The sequence below is a fragment of the Rhagoletis pomonella genome, unplaced genomic scaffold, assembly GCF_013731165.1.
Source record: "Rhagoletis pomonella isolate Grant_MI unplaced genomic scaffold, Rhpom_1.0 Rhpom_scaffold_00005, whole genome shotgun sequence".
NCBI classification, from domain to species: Eukaryota; Metazoa; Arthropoda; class Insecta; order Diptera; family Tephritidae; genus Rhagoletis; species Rhagoletis pomonella.
The window spans coordinates 38,516,744-38,535,400 of record NW_023458559.1 but is presented as its reverse complement, the minus strand read 5'-3'; the positions used below and the strand labels follow the sequence as shown (position 1 = coordinate 38,535,400).

General features: G+C 36.6%; 1 protein-coding gene across 1 annotated transcript; it reads left to right on the top strand.

The window, feature by feature from the left end:
• Nucleotides 1-400: 400 nt before the first annotated feature.
• LOC118740090 (cAMP-dependent protein kinase catalytic subunit 3) lies at nt 401-18,655 on the top strand (the record flags this gene model as incomplete). Its single annotated transcript, XM_036471584.1, has 6 exons — nt 401-564; nt 3,645-3,754; nt 3,976-4,221; nt 4,459-4,640; nt 11,295-11,372; nt 18,587-18,655. Coding segments are annotated over exons 1-6 (792 nt in total), but the record flags the coding sequence as incomplete, so codon positions are not given.
• Between the last annotated feature and the right edge of the window lie 2 nt (nt 18,656-18,657).

Genomic DNA, 18,657 nt, shown 5'->3' with positions numbered 1-18,657 from the left:
TTGAGTGCAGAAGTGTGGCGTTTTATGAGCAATTAAATATCAAATTTCAAGTCGGGGGAAATGCAAAAGAAAAGAAAATTAATTAAAGTCGGCAATGAAATGGTTTCACACGCTATGAGCAAGAAAAAAGTGGTAAAACAAAAAAATTAATATACTTCTGGTCTTTGATGGAAATGAAAATAAACAAAGTTGCCATTGCTGAGGAAAATCATTGAATTCAATATATTTTAATTCCCAATAAGAAATTTCGGCTACATTCAGAGTCATTTTTGAGCTGGACGGTGGTAAAAATAACTCTGAAAATTGCTAAATATTTATTCAATAAAGAAAAAAAATCTTAGATATATTCTAAATAGTTATATTCATAAATCTTTGCCCTCCTCATTTCTTTACAGGTACGGGCACTTTTGGCCGCGTTTGTTTATGCCGCGATCGCGTGTCAGAGAAGTACTGTGCCATGAAATTATTGGCTATGACCGATGTGATACGCTTAAAGCAAACCGAGCATGTAAAGAATGAGCGAAATATTTTACGTGAAATTCGACATCCATTTGTGATCAGTTTGTAAGTATATAGAATGCAAATATTAATATTATTAGCAATGTAAGATATTTTAGGGGCTTGATGAAATGTCTTGTAGACGTCTATGTATCGGTAATTTTGACTTGGCGGAACAAACAATTATTCATTAAAAATATCTTTGAGTGTTTATTAGACCAAAACGTTTCATTTATTTATGCCACTTATTACATTCTCATTTAATTGTAGGCGCATATTAAATTCTAAATTTCTTGGTTGCAATAACTACAATAGAACGAAACTCTTTGAAGTTTTGGAAAAAGTACTCCTTATTCAATTCTGGCTAAGATAGTTGCTAGTCTTTTTTTTTTACTTTCTTCTTCTTTTAAGTGAAGTCCCATTAAAGCGTTTTCTGCCTGTTTGTGCCGATGATGTCAGAAGGGTAGGCTATATAAAGCACTCGAAGATACATATCGGCTGGAGTGTGTACATAGGTGCATAGTCTAGATTTGATAGGTGCATATTCTAGATAGATAGCCAATCCTACTTGACTAGTGCGATAGGAGTTGGACCAGCGTAGATTTTTATGGTACTAACACTTTGCGGTGTAATTTTTGGAGATCTGCCAAGTAGTTTTAATTATAATTTGACCTGAATTAGAAACACTTAAGTTTCCCCACGTGTCACAGCAATTGGACAGAAACAGTTTCGATCGAATTAATAAATAGCTTGGATGGCTTTTATGCGTAATTGTGCCGGAACTATTCAGCTGACATGAGAAGAACACATTCGGACAGGTGTGCATATTTGTCTGTTGCATATTGCTGTTAATTTCGTTCCACAGTAGGCTATGCAATTTCCTACAGATTCGCTGATGGACCCCTACTTACCAAGCGACAAGCTTCCGAAAATTTTTCCAAAGTGCTGACGGCAAGTGGTTGTGGGATCAGGTTTCTGCTGCGCAGCTGTGCTACTGAATACGAATGGGAGTGAGACCTAGTATTTTTTGTTGGTTGGGTCCACCTCTACTTTTCCAACGTCCAGCTGCTCAATAAGTTCGCCTTGGAAATAGATATTTTGAGATTTTGGCGAGTTAAAAATTAGTGTAGGTTTTCGAGGGTGGTGAAAGCTATTGGAATCAGTAGTAGATCACAAACTAAGTAACAAAAAAGTTTATATTTAGCTTTATAAGGAAGCGATGATGCAAATCTGGATCGTATTCCTCAAACTAATTCACTGGCTATGTCAGCCGCTGTGGTGTAGTGGTAAGCAGTGCGCGCTTTCACTCATCAGCACCTGGGTTCAAACCCTGGTCAAAGCAACATCGCAAAAAATATAGAAAAAGGTTTTTTCTTAACAGCGGTCGTCCCTCGGCAGGCAATGGCAAACCTCCGAGTGTATTTCTGCCATGAAAAACAGTTTCTCATAAAAAATACAATCGCCGTTCGGAGTCGGCGTAAAACTGTAGGTCCCTCCGCTTTGCGTGACAAATCAAGGCGCACACCACAAATCGGAGGATAAGCTTGGCCAAACACTAACATATGTGTAAGCGCCAATCTATTATATTATTATTAATTCACCGGCTATACACCGTTTTTGGTAGGCTTTTTGTTTAAGCGACTTAGTAGCCTACCTGAATAAGAAATTAATCCCTCTTGCTCTGAGCAAGTCACTTTGCATACAAGTATAAGAGGCTCTACATAATATATACATAATACCCATTGAAGTAGTCAGAGTTCTGCTCGAAATCTTCTCAATAGAGCGTTTTCGGGCTAAGGGAGCTACCCAGCAGCAACGGAAACAGGAACCCTCAAAAATCTAAAGCGAATTCGTCAAAGAACGTAGCGTTCGCCGAGTAAGTGGTTTATGGATTTTACCTACACCATAGTCATTCAAAAAACAAAAATATGTTTCTTTTTATACCCCAGCGCACTTGTACACAAGGGTATTATAACTTTGTTCACATAACGGTTGTTTGTAATAAGCAAAACGAATCGAGATAGATATAGACAAATGTATACATAAATAATCAGAATGAAAAGAGAAATCTATTAAGCGGTGACTGTTTGTCCGTCCGTCCGTCCGTCTGTGCACACGATGAGACAAAAAAATTTAAAGGGGGTTGCTATAGATATGTCCAATATGTATGTACATATATACATCTTCATTTGAAACATGCATAAGTGCTTTATGTCAAAAAAGGTTTTCACCATGAAAGGTGGCAAGGAAGCTTTTTTCCTACTGTCAAATATCTTAGCCAAAATTAGGGACGTCAGTGGCTAGAAAACATCGATGTGTTTCTTTGATTTAATGCATCGAAATGTACAACGATATATTTCGATATATCGAATGGCATACATCGATGCATCGATTTGCATAGGGTTTCTCAGAAAATATTTCACAACAAAAGTTGTTATTAGCACAATTGTAAAAAATTTGAATTAAATTACTGCAGCTGAGCTAATTATGTTTCTACCTGACCAATTTGAAGCCGTTAAAATTTTTTAAAGCCATTTCTCTTGTTTGCACGATTGACAATGAGAAACTACGGTTCAATGTACCAGCGATGTCAGTTTTTCAAGTGGAAAAATTTCGATAAACCGAAACAAAACATCGATATTTTCGATGCATCGAGGCTTTTCGACATCCCTACCCATAATTACGCTGCTAGTCCAACTGAAAATTGAATTTGTCGATCCGAAATCTGGCTTTCCGAGAGCTCTTTACCACAAAGGATACGCTCCGATTTTTGAAAGACCAGTCGCTTGATTGGCTATTAGGGCATGGTGCGCAAAACTCTCAACCTCTTTAAGAAAGATAAAGTTATAAAAAAGTGTAAAACTCTAAAGAAAATTTTTGATTAAAATACAAACATTAGTTGTTGCCAGAAATAACAAATTTTACTCTCTATAGCTTCTGATGGCTTATACAGTTTTTATGAATACATAATTAGATAAATTCTTTAGCATCTGCGGACCGATGTAAAGGTCGAAAATTATCGTCGAACGAAGTTCAGAGCATCGGTAACAGAAAAGGGGTTTTACTATAAAAATTTCTCTATTTTTTGATTCGAAATTTTTGCCCATTGTGTAATTTATTTTTCACCTTCTTTATCTCTCTTCCAGAGAATGGTCCACAAAGGATGACTGTTGTTTGTACATGATCTTCGAGTATGTTTGTGGTGGTGAATTGTTTACATATTTGCGAAATGCGGGACGTTTCAATAGTCAAACTTGTAAGTAAACCATGTAAATATAATCATCCCAGGCATATTGTGGTTAGCTATGCAAAAATTTAATATACATATGTATAAATAATACACATGCACTCGAATATGCAATTTAAGGAATTTTTATAACACCCAAGCTACATGTAAACAAATCCTAAATTGCATATTACAAAAGCATCTCGAACAATAAAAATATTACAGCTATTAATTAATTATTTTATTATTAGCCAACTTCTACGCTGCTGAAATCGTCTCTGCCTTAGAATATTTGCATTCACTGCAAATTGTCTATCGCGATCTGAAACCAGAGAATTTGCTGATAAATCGTGATGGCCATTTGAAGATCACAGATTTTGGCTTTGCGAAGAAATTGCGCGATCGCACTTGGACGCTATGTGGCACACCCGAATATTTGGCACCCGAAATCATACAATCGAAGGGTCATAACAGGGCGGTGGATTGGTGGGCGTTAGGTAGGTGGACCGATTGTATCCATTAAGTGGCTTGTTGTAAACGTAAAATGAATGGGCAAACAACTGAAATGAATGCGGTGTGGCATGGAAATTTCTCGTGCGTGCTGTTATTTGTGATGTTGTTTTTATTGCGGCACAAATATTTACATTTGTTGTTTGCTTATTTAAAACATACAAAATAGACAATTTGTTAGAGAAAAATAAAATTTTTTTTTTGTGTTTTTTGTCTCGGTACAGGTGTACTCATTTACGAGATGCTCGTTGGCTATCCGCCTTTTTACGATGAGAATCCATTCGGAATTTATGAGAAAATTTTAAGTGGAAAAATTGAATGGCCGCGTCATATGGATCCGATTGCGAAAGACTTAGTTAAGAAATTGCTGACAAATGATCGCACCAAACGCTTGGGCAACATGAAGGTGAGTGTGAGTGAAATCAGAATATTCTATAAAAATAATAGAATGTTTATGTTTCTTGCATGCAAATAAACTTAGGTTATGTTTGAGAATATATGCACATATTTTATATATAGTATGTATGTAGCTTATTATTAGGGTTTTTTCAAAGGAATTTTTTTTTTGGAAATTTATATAATAGCGTTGGTTTAATATTGTACATTGTATGTACATATGCATATTGGTTTCAGATACTCGGTTTTTGATGTGTTATCAGTAGGGCGAACTTGTCAGCGGTTACGAATCAGAATTTGATAACGAATTTCTTTGAAAAATTTTTACCTATTTTGGGATCGATAACGTAAACGATAGAAAACTCCACATATTTTTGGGAAAAATTATCGATCGAAAAATTTATTGGTAATAAAATTGATAAATATTTCTTGGAAATTACGTTGATCAACATCGAGCTCAAAACGATATTTCCGGGATATTCGGCAACGATAACATACACGAAAGAAAAATCGATTGAATTATAGAAAAAATAATCGATAATAAAATCGAAAAATTTATTGGTAATAAAATAAATAAATATTCCAATCGTAATTACGTTGATCAACATCGAGTCCAAAAACGGCATCCGAGTACAAATGTGCTGATTTGCAATCTACACATTATCCTTTTAAAAGCCTTGTTTTCTCGGAACACTAATATCCCTAAATTAGTCTACGTAAGAGTAATTTTTTCCTTCAATAACATTTTGACGTAGCACTTGCCTCCTGGCTGACTTCTGCCAATTAAACAGAAATTTTGTTTTTGAATAAATTTTAAAATATACTTGAGGAAACGGCCCTAGAAGATCGTACCTCTATTAGTTCTTATTTGTTTCCCTCTTTTATTTATTTTTTTAAGTGCATGTCTATTCCTATTCGATATTATAGTAACATTTATTTGGGCGTCTTTTGTTCTATTATAAATCTAGATACGAACATGTGCACTATGTACATAACGATATTATTGAAAAGACGATTTGATTTTTCTCGGCAAACTGACGTGTAATTTAAATTTGACAGACATTTGATGAACAGTTGAATGAATTCTTCTGCGCCGCGTAGCTAAACGCATTGAATACAAATAAATAGTCCTTATGTACATATATATATATGTATGTATATGTGTGAATCGACAAGTTATGCATAATAATAAAAACATAGTAATCCGTTCTTCAAGGTTGTGATGAAATTTAGTTTTTTTTTTACCCGCCTGAAGTCTTACCTGCTAATTCAAAGTCTAGTTTATGGTTGAAGCTTTGGATTATACGATTTATATCAAAAAAACGCATAATAAGCCGGATATGCCAGATCTTCGAAACTGCATCATGCGAGGTTACGTTTTTGACGAAATCGTTTAAAAACTGCATCTTTAGTCAAAGCGAAGAGAAAATTTTCGCAATTACAGTGTTATATGGCTGGACTGAACACCCGATGCTACGAACACCTCGAAAGAGTGAACATTAAAATTTTTCCATTGAGTACTCTATAGAGTGAACAATTTTGAGTCTTTTTAAAACCAATTCCTTCCAAATTCAAAACTGTAACGACAAATTTAATAACAAAAAAGTTAATCCCTTCCCCAGACCGTTCCCGTAAATCCTCGTATCAGGGATCTCAAGGTGAACGTACATAAGCGGAAGAAATGGGAAGACCATCTGAGGACCTGTAACTTCTCCTCTGGTGTGAGCAAGCTTTGGTCAACCGTGAGGTGATTGCCCACCGGGGAAACCGTCCAACAAAGGAGAGTCTTCTCGCCCGATAGCTCACCTTTCCCAGGTAGCGAAGACACTAGAGGCCCTTCTACTCCCGCACTACACAAATCTCTGGACCCCAGCGAAGCATAAGTATGGGTTCCGTAAAGTGCACAACACAACAACAGCACTAAACTGCCAAATAATTCGTGACCTTAACCGAAACTCTCCAATCCTCTAAATCGAGCAATCCTAGGAAAATAAAACGCGAGTTCAACAGGGTGGTGTCCTTACCCCACTACTGTTCAACTTTCACATTTCTAAGCTCCCTCAACCACCAGAGGTAGTCGCGATGGTCTCTTATGCTGACGATTGCTCGATAATGGTTATTTCACCGAGCTTTCTCGCTTCGTCACTGCACGGAGCATAACCCTCTCCCCTACAAAATCCTCAGCAACGCTTTTCCCCACTTCGATGAAGAAGGTCAGACTGCAACTGGGTATTCTCGTCGATGACAAACCAATTCCGACGTTGAATAACCCGAATATCCTCAGAGTAACCTTCGAAAGTCTGCTCTCCTTCTCGGCGCATAAAACCGCAATTGTGAACAAAGTACAAAGCCGCAACAAGGTCCTCAAGTCGCTAGCCGTCAGCACCTGGGGCATAAACAACGAAACGTTGCTGGTTCGGAACTATCCAACGCCTATGTGGTTATCGGGGACTAGTAGCACGCAATGGATGAAACTGCAGACTTGCCAAAACACGGCACTCAGACAGCGACAGGATGCCTTCTGATGTTGCCGAAACATCGCAATGCTCTGCAAGCAGTTCCTAGTAGGGTGTCACCGTGTTAGGCACCCGAACAGACATCTGCTTGCGGAAGAACTCTCTCGACGGCACGTCAGAAGGCATCTATATGAACTGACGGACGAAGTCCGGGGGTTCATAAAACTACCTCTGGACCCAACAGCCTACCGACAGTTATATAGACTCTCGACCTGTGTATGCCGTTCTGGGCACGCAACCACCAAACGTGGACGAGACAGAGCTTCGTCTGCCTCGGGAGAGTCGGACCCCATAGCCCAACTTCGATCTGGCTACTGCAGCAGGTTGAACTCATACTTGAGCAGAATAAATGCAGATGTGCCAAATGAATTCCCCGCATTCGGAGAGAAGCCCCATGACTCTCAGCATCTCTTCGCATGCCCACTGAACCCAACCCTGCTAACGCCTCTGGCCTTATGTACGGACCTCATTGAGGCTGCACGCTTCCTGGGTCTACCGCTAATAGAGCTTAATGACAACGATACAACAACAACAGGAAACATGTGTTGGCATTAGCTGAGGGAAAAGACGACATTTCAGAGTTCTTAAAAATTTAACTTCAAACGACGTACTGCGCAATAAAATTGATTTTAAAGAACAAAAACTCAATCTGGATATAGTGAACAATCTGCTTTTTACGAACTGGTCTTGCATTAATTAGTTCACTCGACCCAGATAGCACTGTAATTATAAAAAATATTTTTGATTTATTGTACTGCTTGAAATTCTGAGTGGATTCAAAAATGGTGCTGTAATATAAATATTCAAAAAACCTTCTGTATCTTCATTCTTTCAGTACTAATCATGATCACGACTGCTATGTTCTTTTCTGGCATTGTGGTTTGAAAAAATTCTAAATTTATTCTAAATTAATTCCACAGCAATAAGCAGTGCAGTAACCATTTAATATGAAAGCATATTTGCCCATAAATAAATTCAAGCATGCACACAGAGACTCGTGCATGTGCACCTAAAAAATTTTGAGATTAACGGGGTCTTGTGAAAGTAATAGAGGCAACAAATTGTAAATAATTTGTTCTTATAAATAAGTTTGCTAAATACAGAGCAGTATGCAAATGCAAAAATACACAAGAATTCGTGAGCTTAATTACGGGCATATATTTTTTTCGTCAGCAGCAAATATTTCGAAATGATATGAGATTCTTTTTATTAGAAAAAAAAATACTGAAATACAATTTGAAAAACATACTTATGTTAATTTTTTTGAACAAAATTATTTGAAAAATTTTGGAATTACATCCAAAAAGTTTGCAGTGGTTGGATGAGGTTTATCATTAAAAAAAAATCGTGTGGGCGTCAATACGCAGCGTAGCGTAGCGCAGTAGCAGACAGGCAGAAACAGTTGGTGTACAGCAAGTGTAATGCTCATATACGAGTACAAGTATTTGCTAAAACTAAAAATAAAATTTATTGAATAAAAAAATTCGTATAATTTTATTTGCTAACTTTATTGGCTGCTGCTCGCTGCTGCTCTAGCTGTTGTTGTCAATCTCCTACCGATTTGTTTACGCTATAAAAATATTCAAATTTGAAATATGTAGCATCAAAACAAATTCACACATTTATTTAGATAAAAATTATTTATATCTAATGTTATGATTTCAAATTTACTTACATATGTGTTTGGGGAAGAAAGATAGAAAAAATGTGTTGAGAAAATTTATGAATTTTTTTAATAAGCATCTTATTATTTCTTGTAATGCATATGGAAGGTTTTTATAAATGCAATATTTAAATCAACCAACTAAAATTTAATTTAAGTTAGGCAATAAAAATAGTCTGCTACTGATAGACCAGGCGCTTTGACGGGCTACTGGGGCTTAGACGACCTATCAGCCGGCTGAATATTGCCCTGGGTCGTACTTCACCTCTGACAGATTTGCGACGCTTGAAAACGTTGTGCGAAAACTACTACCTCCTGTATGTATAAGGTATTACACTAATCTCTTTCAAGTAGGTTTGCACACAAGTAGGAATCAAGTAGCAACAGAGCAATTCTGGTTAAGTTAGTTAGCCTTCAGCAAGCCTTTCCTAAGACAAATGAAAGACAGATGGCAATATATATCCATAGATTTTTATTATACTGACACTAAGGTCTTAGAAAAAAGCTGTCGTGGTGAAAAGCTATTTTGAGCGAAAGCACTTGTATATTGCTCAAACAAACGCAATGACCGAGTGAGTAAAGCGCAGGCATGCCGTTCGAGAGATCCGAGTTGGAGCCCTCGGGCAGCGGAAGTTTTACTTGTTTTTAAATTTAATTTGTTGCCCTTTTTTAATTTAATTTCCTTTTAGTTTTTGGATTTTATTGTTTTGAAAAGAAAAATTATATAGTTTTAATTTCATTAAATTTTTAGAAACTTATTTTCTGCATTTTTTTATCTTTCTTATTTAATTTTTTCTTTATTAATTAAATTTTTTTTTAATTTAGATGTTATGTTTTTAAAAAGAATAATCGTTTTTCTTAATTTGCTTTTAATTTTTAATTTTTAGATTTTATTTTATTTTTTTGAGAAATCAATTTTTTAATTTCATTTAATTTGTAGAAGCTTACTTTATTCCTTTTTTTCGTTTTTGAATTAAATATCGTTTTCTTTCATAAATGTTATTTTCTTTAATTTTTAGATTTTATTTTAAAAACATTTTTTTTTAATTTCATGTAATATTTAAGTACAATTTTCTTCTTTTTTAACTTTTTTTCTCTTTATAATTTAATTTTTATGTTATTGTTTTGAAAAGAAAAAAATTTTAATTTCATTTATTTTTTTTAACCGACTTTACAAAAAGGAGGAAGGTTATTAATTCGTCGGAATATATATATATTTTTTTATGTATGTTACCGCTTAACTTTGGACCACGTCAACCGATTTCTATAACTGTTTTTTTGAAGTAAGGGTGTTCCCTCACAGCTGGTCCCATACTAATTTGGTTTAAATCTGATCATTGGATCATGAAGAAATTAACGATAATCTTAAGTTTTTATATGAGAATTGAAGTCGGTTTTGTTTTTTGCTTAAAAACTACTTGTTTAATTAGTTTTTTGAAAGACAGTAAAGAGCTTTCAAGATGGTTGCAGCAATTAACAATTGTCTTAGGAAAGAAGAAGCGGTCTACCCACCCTTCTGCATTTTCCGATACCTATACGTACGTAGGTAATAATCAATTATACGGGTCCACAAAAATCGATGTAAGGAGGCTCTAGACAACGGCGAGAGTATCTGCGATTGTCGATAGAAGCATTAGTTGATCTTCGTTGGCTCAAGGCAACGAACGGGAAGGGCATCAGTGAGAGTCGATAAATACTTTTCTGGTTCGCTTAGCAGCGCAAGGTAACGGGAAGTTTTATCGGTGAGAGCCGATAGATGCCTTTATAGATCATTTTTAACCCCCAGGCTACGGGAAGAGTACTAGTGACCATTAACGGACGAAACGGAAGATCGTTCGATAGCTTTCAGTTAAGGTGGTAACCTTTGAAGAGTGATCTTGTGTAGGCGGAGGGCTACTGAAATGGGTGGCGGCAAATGCCAGCTGTGTCCTTTCAGGCTGACGGTAAAAGTTCAGCGAAGCGGTGGATTATACGCAAGGCATCAGCACCCTTTAAACAAAGTATATTTATTTTCTTTGAGTTTTTTTGAATTCATAGCTCATTGAACAGATTGTTTACATGTACATACATCTTCCGAGCACACGATTCATGTGGCGTACATACATTGGTACATAAATATGTAACAGTACAAAATAAGCATAGATTTAATACTGAATATGCCGCCTGCTGAAAACAAATTATTCTAATAAATTTCGTGTTTTTCTTTCAATTTCATTATTTTTATCTTTACCACCTTCGAATGGGATTTTCTAATCTCCAACATGGCGTATGCGGCTGCCAAATGTGTGCGCGTCTTCAAAACGATTTATTGACAATATGCAAAAATAACTGAAAATATATATTTTTTGGGCTCAAATCGAAAAACCAAAAACAAAAACATTAATAAAAAAAATCCCTCCCGCTTGGCTGCTGCCTCTGTTCGGTGTTTCGACGGCTTTTTTCTGCTGCTCTCAATGGCGCATGGCACTGGCGGCCGGCACAACAGAATGGGGCCGATGACGTGAAGCGACATCGATGGTTCAAACACTTGAATTGGAATGACGTCTACAACAAGAAACTAAAGGTAAGCGCGCAAGCGGTCAATTTTAGAATAAGCAACGTACATGTGCGCATTCTGTTTTTGGTTTTTTTTTTTTTTTGCTTAAGTATATACATACATACCTTTATATATATATGTATGTAGGTACATAGTATTAATTTTCATTCATTAAGGCTTAATGGCCTTTGCTTTTTTTGACTTGCTAGCAAAAATAGTTTTAATAAATTTTTAATTCAAACGAACTGGACACCTACATGCTACAGAATTTTGTTAAAATTAAATACAAATAAATTTTGCTAAATTTACTTACATGTGTTGGCGATTTAAGAGCTAATATGCTTGCAAGGGTGGGCCGAAAAAACTACCGAAAGTAGCAAAAATACATATTTTGAATTGACTAAAGGCCAAAAGTTTAGCGCACATTTTCCTGCAAACGTTTCTTATGAAAGTACTAATTTTGTTAAAAAGAAAAAAATGCAGAATTAAAAATTTAGTGCTTGGTCACAGCCAACTCCTACTGTGCGCTGACGTACACACCTTCCGCGAAATTTTCATAATAATATGCCGCCGCAATACATAGATTTCACTTGAATTAACGTCACTTGCAGCCGAAGCTAGGAAAACTACAGTGGCGGACATAAATAATGTGGAGACATTAGGAAATACAATTTTATAATTTTAGTCAATTAAAACTGGTTTATGTACATTTGAAATAAAAATCAAAAAAAATATCAAAAAATTATAATTTTGTAAAACTAGATTTGTAAGCTTAAAACAAATTTAAAATTTGTACCGTCATAACGGAGATTGCATTTTATGACCGCTTTGATTAGTTTGTAGATTAAAAAACTAAATTTGCAAATAACGATGAGCGAAAAATAAGAAATCCAAAATAACGCTCGAGGAATAATCGAGGAAACTAAAAATCGTATTAAAACGATCCAAAATTCACTGAAAAAATAATATCAAATTTTAACGGTTAAATTGTGGTTTCTATTGTAGTGATTTTAGGCTTTAAAACATTTCATAGGTGGCAAACTTATTTTATAATGACTGAATTAAAGCAACTTGAAGCCGACTAGTTATGTAAAATTTATTCAAAAATAAAAATGTTGGGTCCTAAAACATGCAGTTTACATTTTTATAAAGGGCAGTCCTAAATTAGAATAATCTGAAGCAAAGCATTGAGAAACCGTTTTTCAGTCTCATTCTTACATAAAGCATTAGCTTAATAAAGCATTTAGAAGCCGATTTTTGAATATTACCGATAATTTCGTGACCTAAAAATTGAAAAATTGTATTTACAAAATCTGAAAAAAATTTGTGTTTCCAGCGCAAAATAGTACCAAATTTGCGCAGAAATACTAAAACTATTTTAATTTTTGCAGGAGGGAACCCCATTAAAGAATATTACAGAATAAAGCATTTAGATTACGCTTTTTATTGTCAATTGGTTACCCACTTTACAAGTACAATTAATCAAATTTTTTATATAAGTTAGAAACTTTTTTCCAAAAAACCTTTTAATTGAAAGCGAATCCCGGAAAATATACATGACACAATTTTATTTTTAGTTAGGTGGCAACTCTTCTTTAAGGTTACTGTTTTCTTTAAAATCTTTTCAATTGATATCTTGCCATATATGCCTTAAAAATATATAATTTAAATAATGTAATTTTTTGAAGAGTTGGTAACCCTAACCAACAAGGTTTTGGATTTTCAAATTTAATATGTATTAGTGCTCGATATCGAAAAGTTTTAGTCAGAGAATTAAAAAAAAAAATCACATTTCTTCTTATCAACCCTTATATTTTTCGTGCTGCTTACAAATCAATTTTACGTTCACATTTCACTGTCCGACACTGTTCGCGGCCGCATGTGGCTTTATGAGTTTCTTATAAACCCCCAGAACATATTCACATTGCAATAAAAATAAATGTTTTCATATTTTCGCATTGTCAGCATTCCCATTTCTACAAAGAATTATTACGCAGTCATAAAATATACAAATTAAATTGCTATAAATCACAAGTTTTGGCATTAAAACCAAAAACTGTCTAAATTTGAACACTAAAGTCATTTAGTTTTAACGGTAGCCACAGCGAGATTGATTACGTACATCAATATTTGAAAAAAATATTTTTTCCCAAAATATGTGTCCTGCCGTGAAGATAATTAAATAATTCATAGGTATTTTAGCGTAACAAGAGATTTTTCTTTAGGCGCTTAATTATAGAAAATATTTCAAAATTTTTCACTCGATTAATTTTATGTGCACTTGAAATAATTTGTTTTTGCAAAATTAATCAATCGTTCGCTTTTTTTTTTAATTAAATTTTGGTTGCACCACGGTAGCTTAGTTTAATTTTTTTACGAATTTTGTATTTCTTAGGTGCTTCTTTAAGGTCTAATGTTGCAAGACCAAGACATTTACAGAGAAAATGGTGCATGGTTTTCTTGCTGTTTCTCAAGCAACTTTCAAGGGCGTGTGGTCAATTGAATAGATCTATGGTCTTTGGATTGGAATAGTCTGACCATAGCACGGTGTTATTTTAAAACTGTAAATTCCTGACCTTCCCTTCCTCACCTCCTTTTACTTAGCCAATTCATCCTTATTCTAGTTTCCTTCTACGTTATGGGAACCCAGAAAGTCAGAGTAAATTATTTCTCAGTGGGATAGGGTATTTCGAATATATACGCATAACTTTTCTCACGGTGCATCACGGGAATTGGGAAAATGCCGGCAAGAATATCTTTTGCAGCACCGACCACCCTGGCAGCAGAGCTAAACAGCACTCTGAAAGTTGGACTAAATTGTCAATTTGTATGAATGTGAAGATCCAACGCCAGAGATATACACACACAAGTGGAAAGGCGCCGGTACTTGCGGCAGAATCAATGTATTTGTACTCTGCCCCAACCATCACACAAGTCCTAAGTTTTTAAGCGATGGTGGAGAGTGGCCAGTTCAAGTTTTTGTGAGTTAGTGCTGGAGCTCCCACTTGTAGTGAACATAAGTCGGGCAGCAGGCGTTTTGAACGACCGCCCAGTAATGGCGTGGGTCTGGCTTCATTTTCCACAGAAGAGAAGTAAAAGAAGGCAAAAACAGGCGGCGAAACGCAATCAGGAGAAATTCTTCCTCAATCCTCCCACTGCTGCATTCCCTAAACGATCTCGGTCTAAATCTACCAGAGGTACATACATGTCAAAAAAGTAGTCAGGTTGTTTTGCCCCTTACTGCCTGCTCCAATGTTCTCTAGAAATGTGACAATGATATTCGATCGGGCGAGGAAGTAGTTTATGCGGAGAGGCTCATTCCACTTGTGTGTCTGGCGAGCGGTACCAAATAAACTTCGAAAATTTCGGCTTATTCCTTCTAGCTAAGCATACATTACTGCACATTTCGCCTACTGGCGAGGTTTCCTAGCCATAGTGATCGGGTGAGAAAATGCGATGCTCGTTTTGAACCTTCTTCTATACGATGAATACACATCCCAAGTACGTTATATTTACTTTTGGCTGAAACATTTTCAGTTGAAAGGTTCAAAACCATTTGAAAAACGTGCGTAGGTTCTCTTATTTCAATAAACATCTGTTCGCTCTTAGTTTTGCTTGCGTTCGTTAAACACAGCAGGGGTTCATTGGTAGCATGTGATTGCTATAGATGCCTTCATTAGGAGAAAATCCAAAGCAGAGTAAAAAATAATAGGATTTTAAGTAATTATAATACATATTAGGTCATTGACCTAGCTTCTTCCTCAGATGATTGTAAATTTTAAATGTTTCTTAAAAATAACATAGAATACCAAATTTGTGATCGCGCCTGTAAAATGGCGACACACAAGCATACATATCACAGATCCTTGGATAAGCTTGCGTAGGTCTCAGTGCGAGAACATCTCCTCTTGACCAAATATTGAGAAGAAAATAGATGAAACGACGCGCTGAATGCGAATCCGAGGTCTGTTCGTCCCCATCACGTCAGGTTCGGGGCCATTTGAAGATCAAGTGGGGAAAAATTCATTGAATGAACCTGAAAATTGATATACGTGGGGTTTTAGACTCGCTGAACCCGACTCTGAAGTTTGTTAACCTATATAATGCCTGGCCATTTGGGGGTCAAATAGGACAAAAAAAAGCCTAACCTAACCTAACCTTGCGCTGAATTTAAATATTCCTCAAGGTCATCAAGAGGTAATGCCAGTGTAATCCCAAGATCAAATTCGAATCTGATATGACGGAGGCTAACAGGTTTCGGTTTCGCATTCAGGGCGTCGAAAAACAAATGGATATAGAGACTTGTTTCAATATGCAGAAACTTTTTTTATAAGCCTGTGTTATTGGCTTTTAAAAATCATAATCAAGCCATTAAAACTACGTAGTTTAGTAAAGCAGCTGGACCGCCTCCGAATAGCTGTTTTTATTCGACTCCTTTCAGTGCTTCGACCTCGCTCCTTCCACTTTATTGAATGTGATATTTAAGACAAATCATTCGCTGTCGGTTCCGAAAACTGACCAACAAATCGGTGTCTGCTGGTGCTAGCTACGAGAAAATATTTCTTTATTCCCTCGAGGGATGAGTCGGAGTAGAACCGTATCTAGGTTAAATTAGATCAGCTTGTTGTGGCAGACCACACTAGGGGGAATCATTTAGACCTTAATTAGATTATCCAGTGTGTTACCATATTACGCAAATTATTTGAGCGGTAAGTACAGATTCTCTGTGTTAATCTAAGAGAAGCGCTGCTGCGTAGACCTTAGTCTAGCGAATGCCGGGCGGCTGAGAAGGAAGTGCTGAGTTGATTCCACCTCGTCTTCCAAACAATTGTGGAAGCAGGGATCCGTGACGAAATTAAGTCGCACCGTGGGGCTTCCTAAAGGACAATGTCCGGTCATTAAACCTGCAGAAGCTCCAATGACCGCCCACGTTCAACAACCGGTCAGAAAGATCTTGCGACTTTGCATGTCGGGTTTTTGTCCAAAGCCCATTATGAGCTCATCGGTCCAGGAGGAGGCCGCGACGGAATTTATATGCCCTCCCTGTTCAAGGTAACGGCTTCGAGTGTGCCCTACCTAGCTCATTCGTGAGCCCTTTAATTTTCGGTGGTATCGCTTTGTCCTGGGAAAAAAATTTCAATTGACTGCTTGTTTTATCGCGGCCACCTCTGCCTGAAATATGCCGCAGAGCTCTGGCCACTTCCTCAACCTCCTCAAACTCTCCCGTCCAGCTTCGATCCGTCCGTGAAGATGTTTATTGGACCTTTACTCCAGAGATTGCCATTCGTCCCTTGAAGAGATGTGTGCAGAGAAAGACCGTTTGGGGCCAACCTCGACTATCTAGGACTAAGCTAAAATAAATCTATTCACAGATGGGCCATAGTTGGAAGGTACACAGGTTTGAAAATCTGAACTTGAGGGTGATATAGAGCTCTTGAGAAAAAAGTCTCCCTGCAAATACGAAACCTGGGTGCGCTTACGGTGCCGTCAAAATATCGCCCGTCACTTTCCTTTCATATTTTGGTGTTGGTGTTCGTTCCAAAATACATCAACTTCCAAATCAGGCTTATATGGATCAAGTACAAGAAACTGTATGGCTGAAGAATTGGTAAGGCTGGATATCCATGGGGCCACCTCTCCAGTTCAGCGGAAAGAGTTTACTACGTCCCCTAACTGACAACTCTGTAGCTTAAAAAGAGCCTGGTCCGGGTACTGCCCAATAGGCACACACGGCATAAGACATTATTCCGCGGCATTTGGAAGATACGAAAAGCGATTCACCTTAGCATTTTCTTCTTAGCAGCCCTGCTTTCGTGAGGTTTAAATTCAGCAACCGTATCTCGTTTTGTCTGGAATGGGAAAAAATACCCAATTTCTACTACATAAATAAGATACGTTTTAATTTCACATTCTTTTTAGAAGACTTTCGTTAGCTAATTTTCCTACCGGGCATATATTTCAAGTGCGCTCCATCGATTACTCAGTCTTCTAAATAGTTGTTAGTTGCATTGTTGGCCTTTTTGGATGTTTGGCCTCTTGGCTTTTCTGTTTTTTTTGCTGCTTGCTATTTTTCGCTGGCTGCTGTTTTATGCTTATTGACGGCTGAGCGGTTGCTAATGCAACTGCAATAAATCACTGACAGGCAGCAGTGAAATTGGAGGTAAATGTTTGCACTTGCTGCTGGTATTTTTCTAAACTATGAATATTAGGAAAAATTTTTGCAAAAATGTGCTTAGTGGCGTTTATCGGGTCGTTGTTATTACAAATGGATGTTTAAAATCTTATTGTTCTTTACGTTGTTGTCGGCTCAAAGCAGCGCACGTGTCTGCAATATATTGTATGTATTCTCTATAATATATATGGAATTGTATATGTGTACGTATGTACATTAGGGTGGCCCTGAAAAAATTAAATGAACGATTTTTTTCAGTCGCACCCCCTACAAATTCCTCTATAGAGACTCAAACTATTAAAAAAAAAATGATTCATCTAATACCCAAAATTGATACTGCCATAGTAGAAGATATCACATATAAATCCTGGATCCGATTGGACTCGTTGGAGGCGTGTCGCAAAGTGATCAAAGGCCAGATACCTCTATGGACTCAAAAATTTTAATTTTTTTTTTTTTTATTTAATACCCAAAATCGATACTCAGAAATTTGACAAATTTGATGAATTTGATTCTGTAGCTGAACAGGTTTAGATATCGACACTCAACAAACTCCCGTTTCCACTACTCGGCACAAAAAAGCCAAAAAAAAACAAGTTCCGTACGTCATGCGGACTGCGCCCCTCGTGTCGGTTGGGATTAATTAATTAATTGACCCCTGTGCGACATGCCTTAACCGTCTCCAATCTGGGCCAAAATTTATATTTGATATCTTCAACTCTAGCAGCGACGTAGGGGTTGAGGCTTAGGAAATCTGATGTGAAAATTAGCTTTTGACATTTAAGGACCACCCGAATGCACATACATACTCACCTCCTACATGTTTTTTTTTTGATCTGAAAAACATTCTAACAAATTTGCCGCAACTTGCAACTTTTCACTCTTCACAAACTATGTAGATAACCTAATTTTTGCAACATATGCAAATTTGTTTAAATCATTTTGACTTTTTCTGTAAATAAAAAGTGTTTTTGTCGGTCAAGATTATTGCTATATTTGAAGAACTTACATATGTGTTTCTATCTGCAAATTTCCAACTGACGTTTTTTTCTTTTCTTTCCCATTGCAGGCACCAATCGTACCCGATGTCACGTCCGATGGTGATACGAGCAATTTTGATGATTACCCCGAAAAGGATTG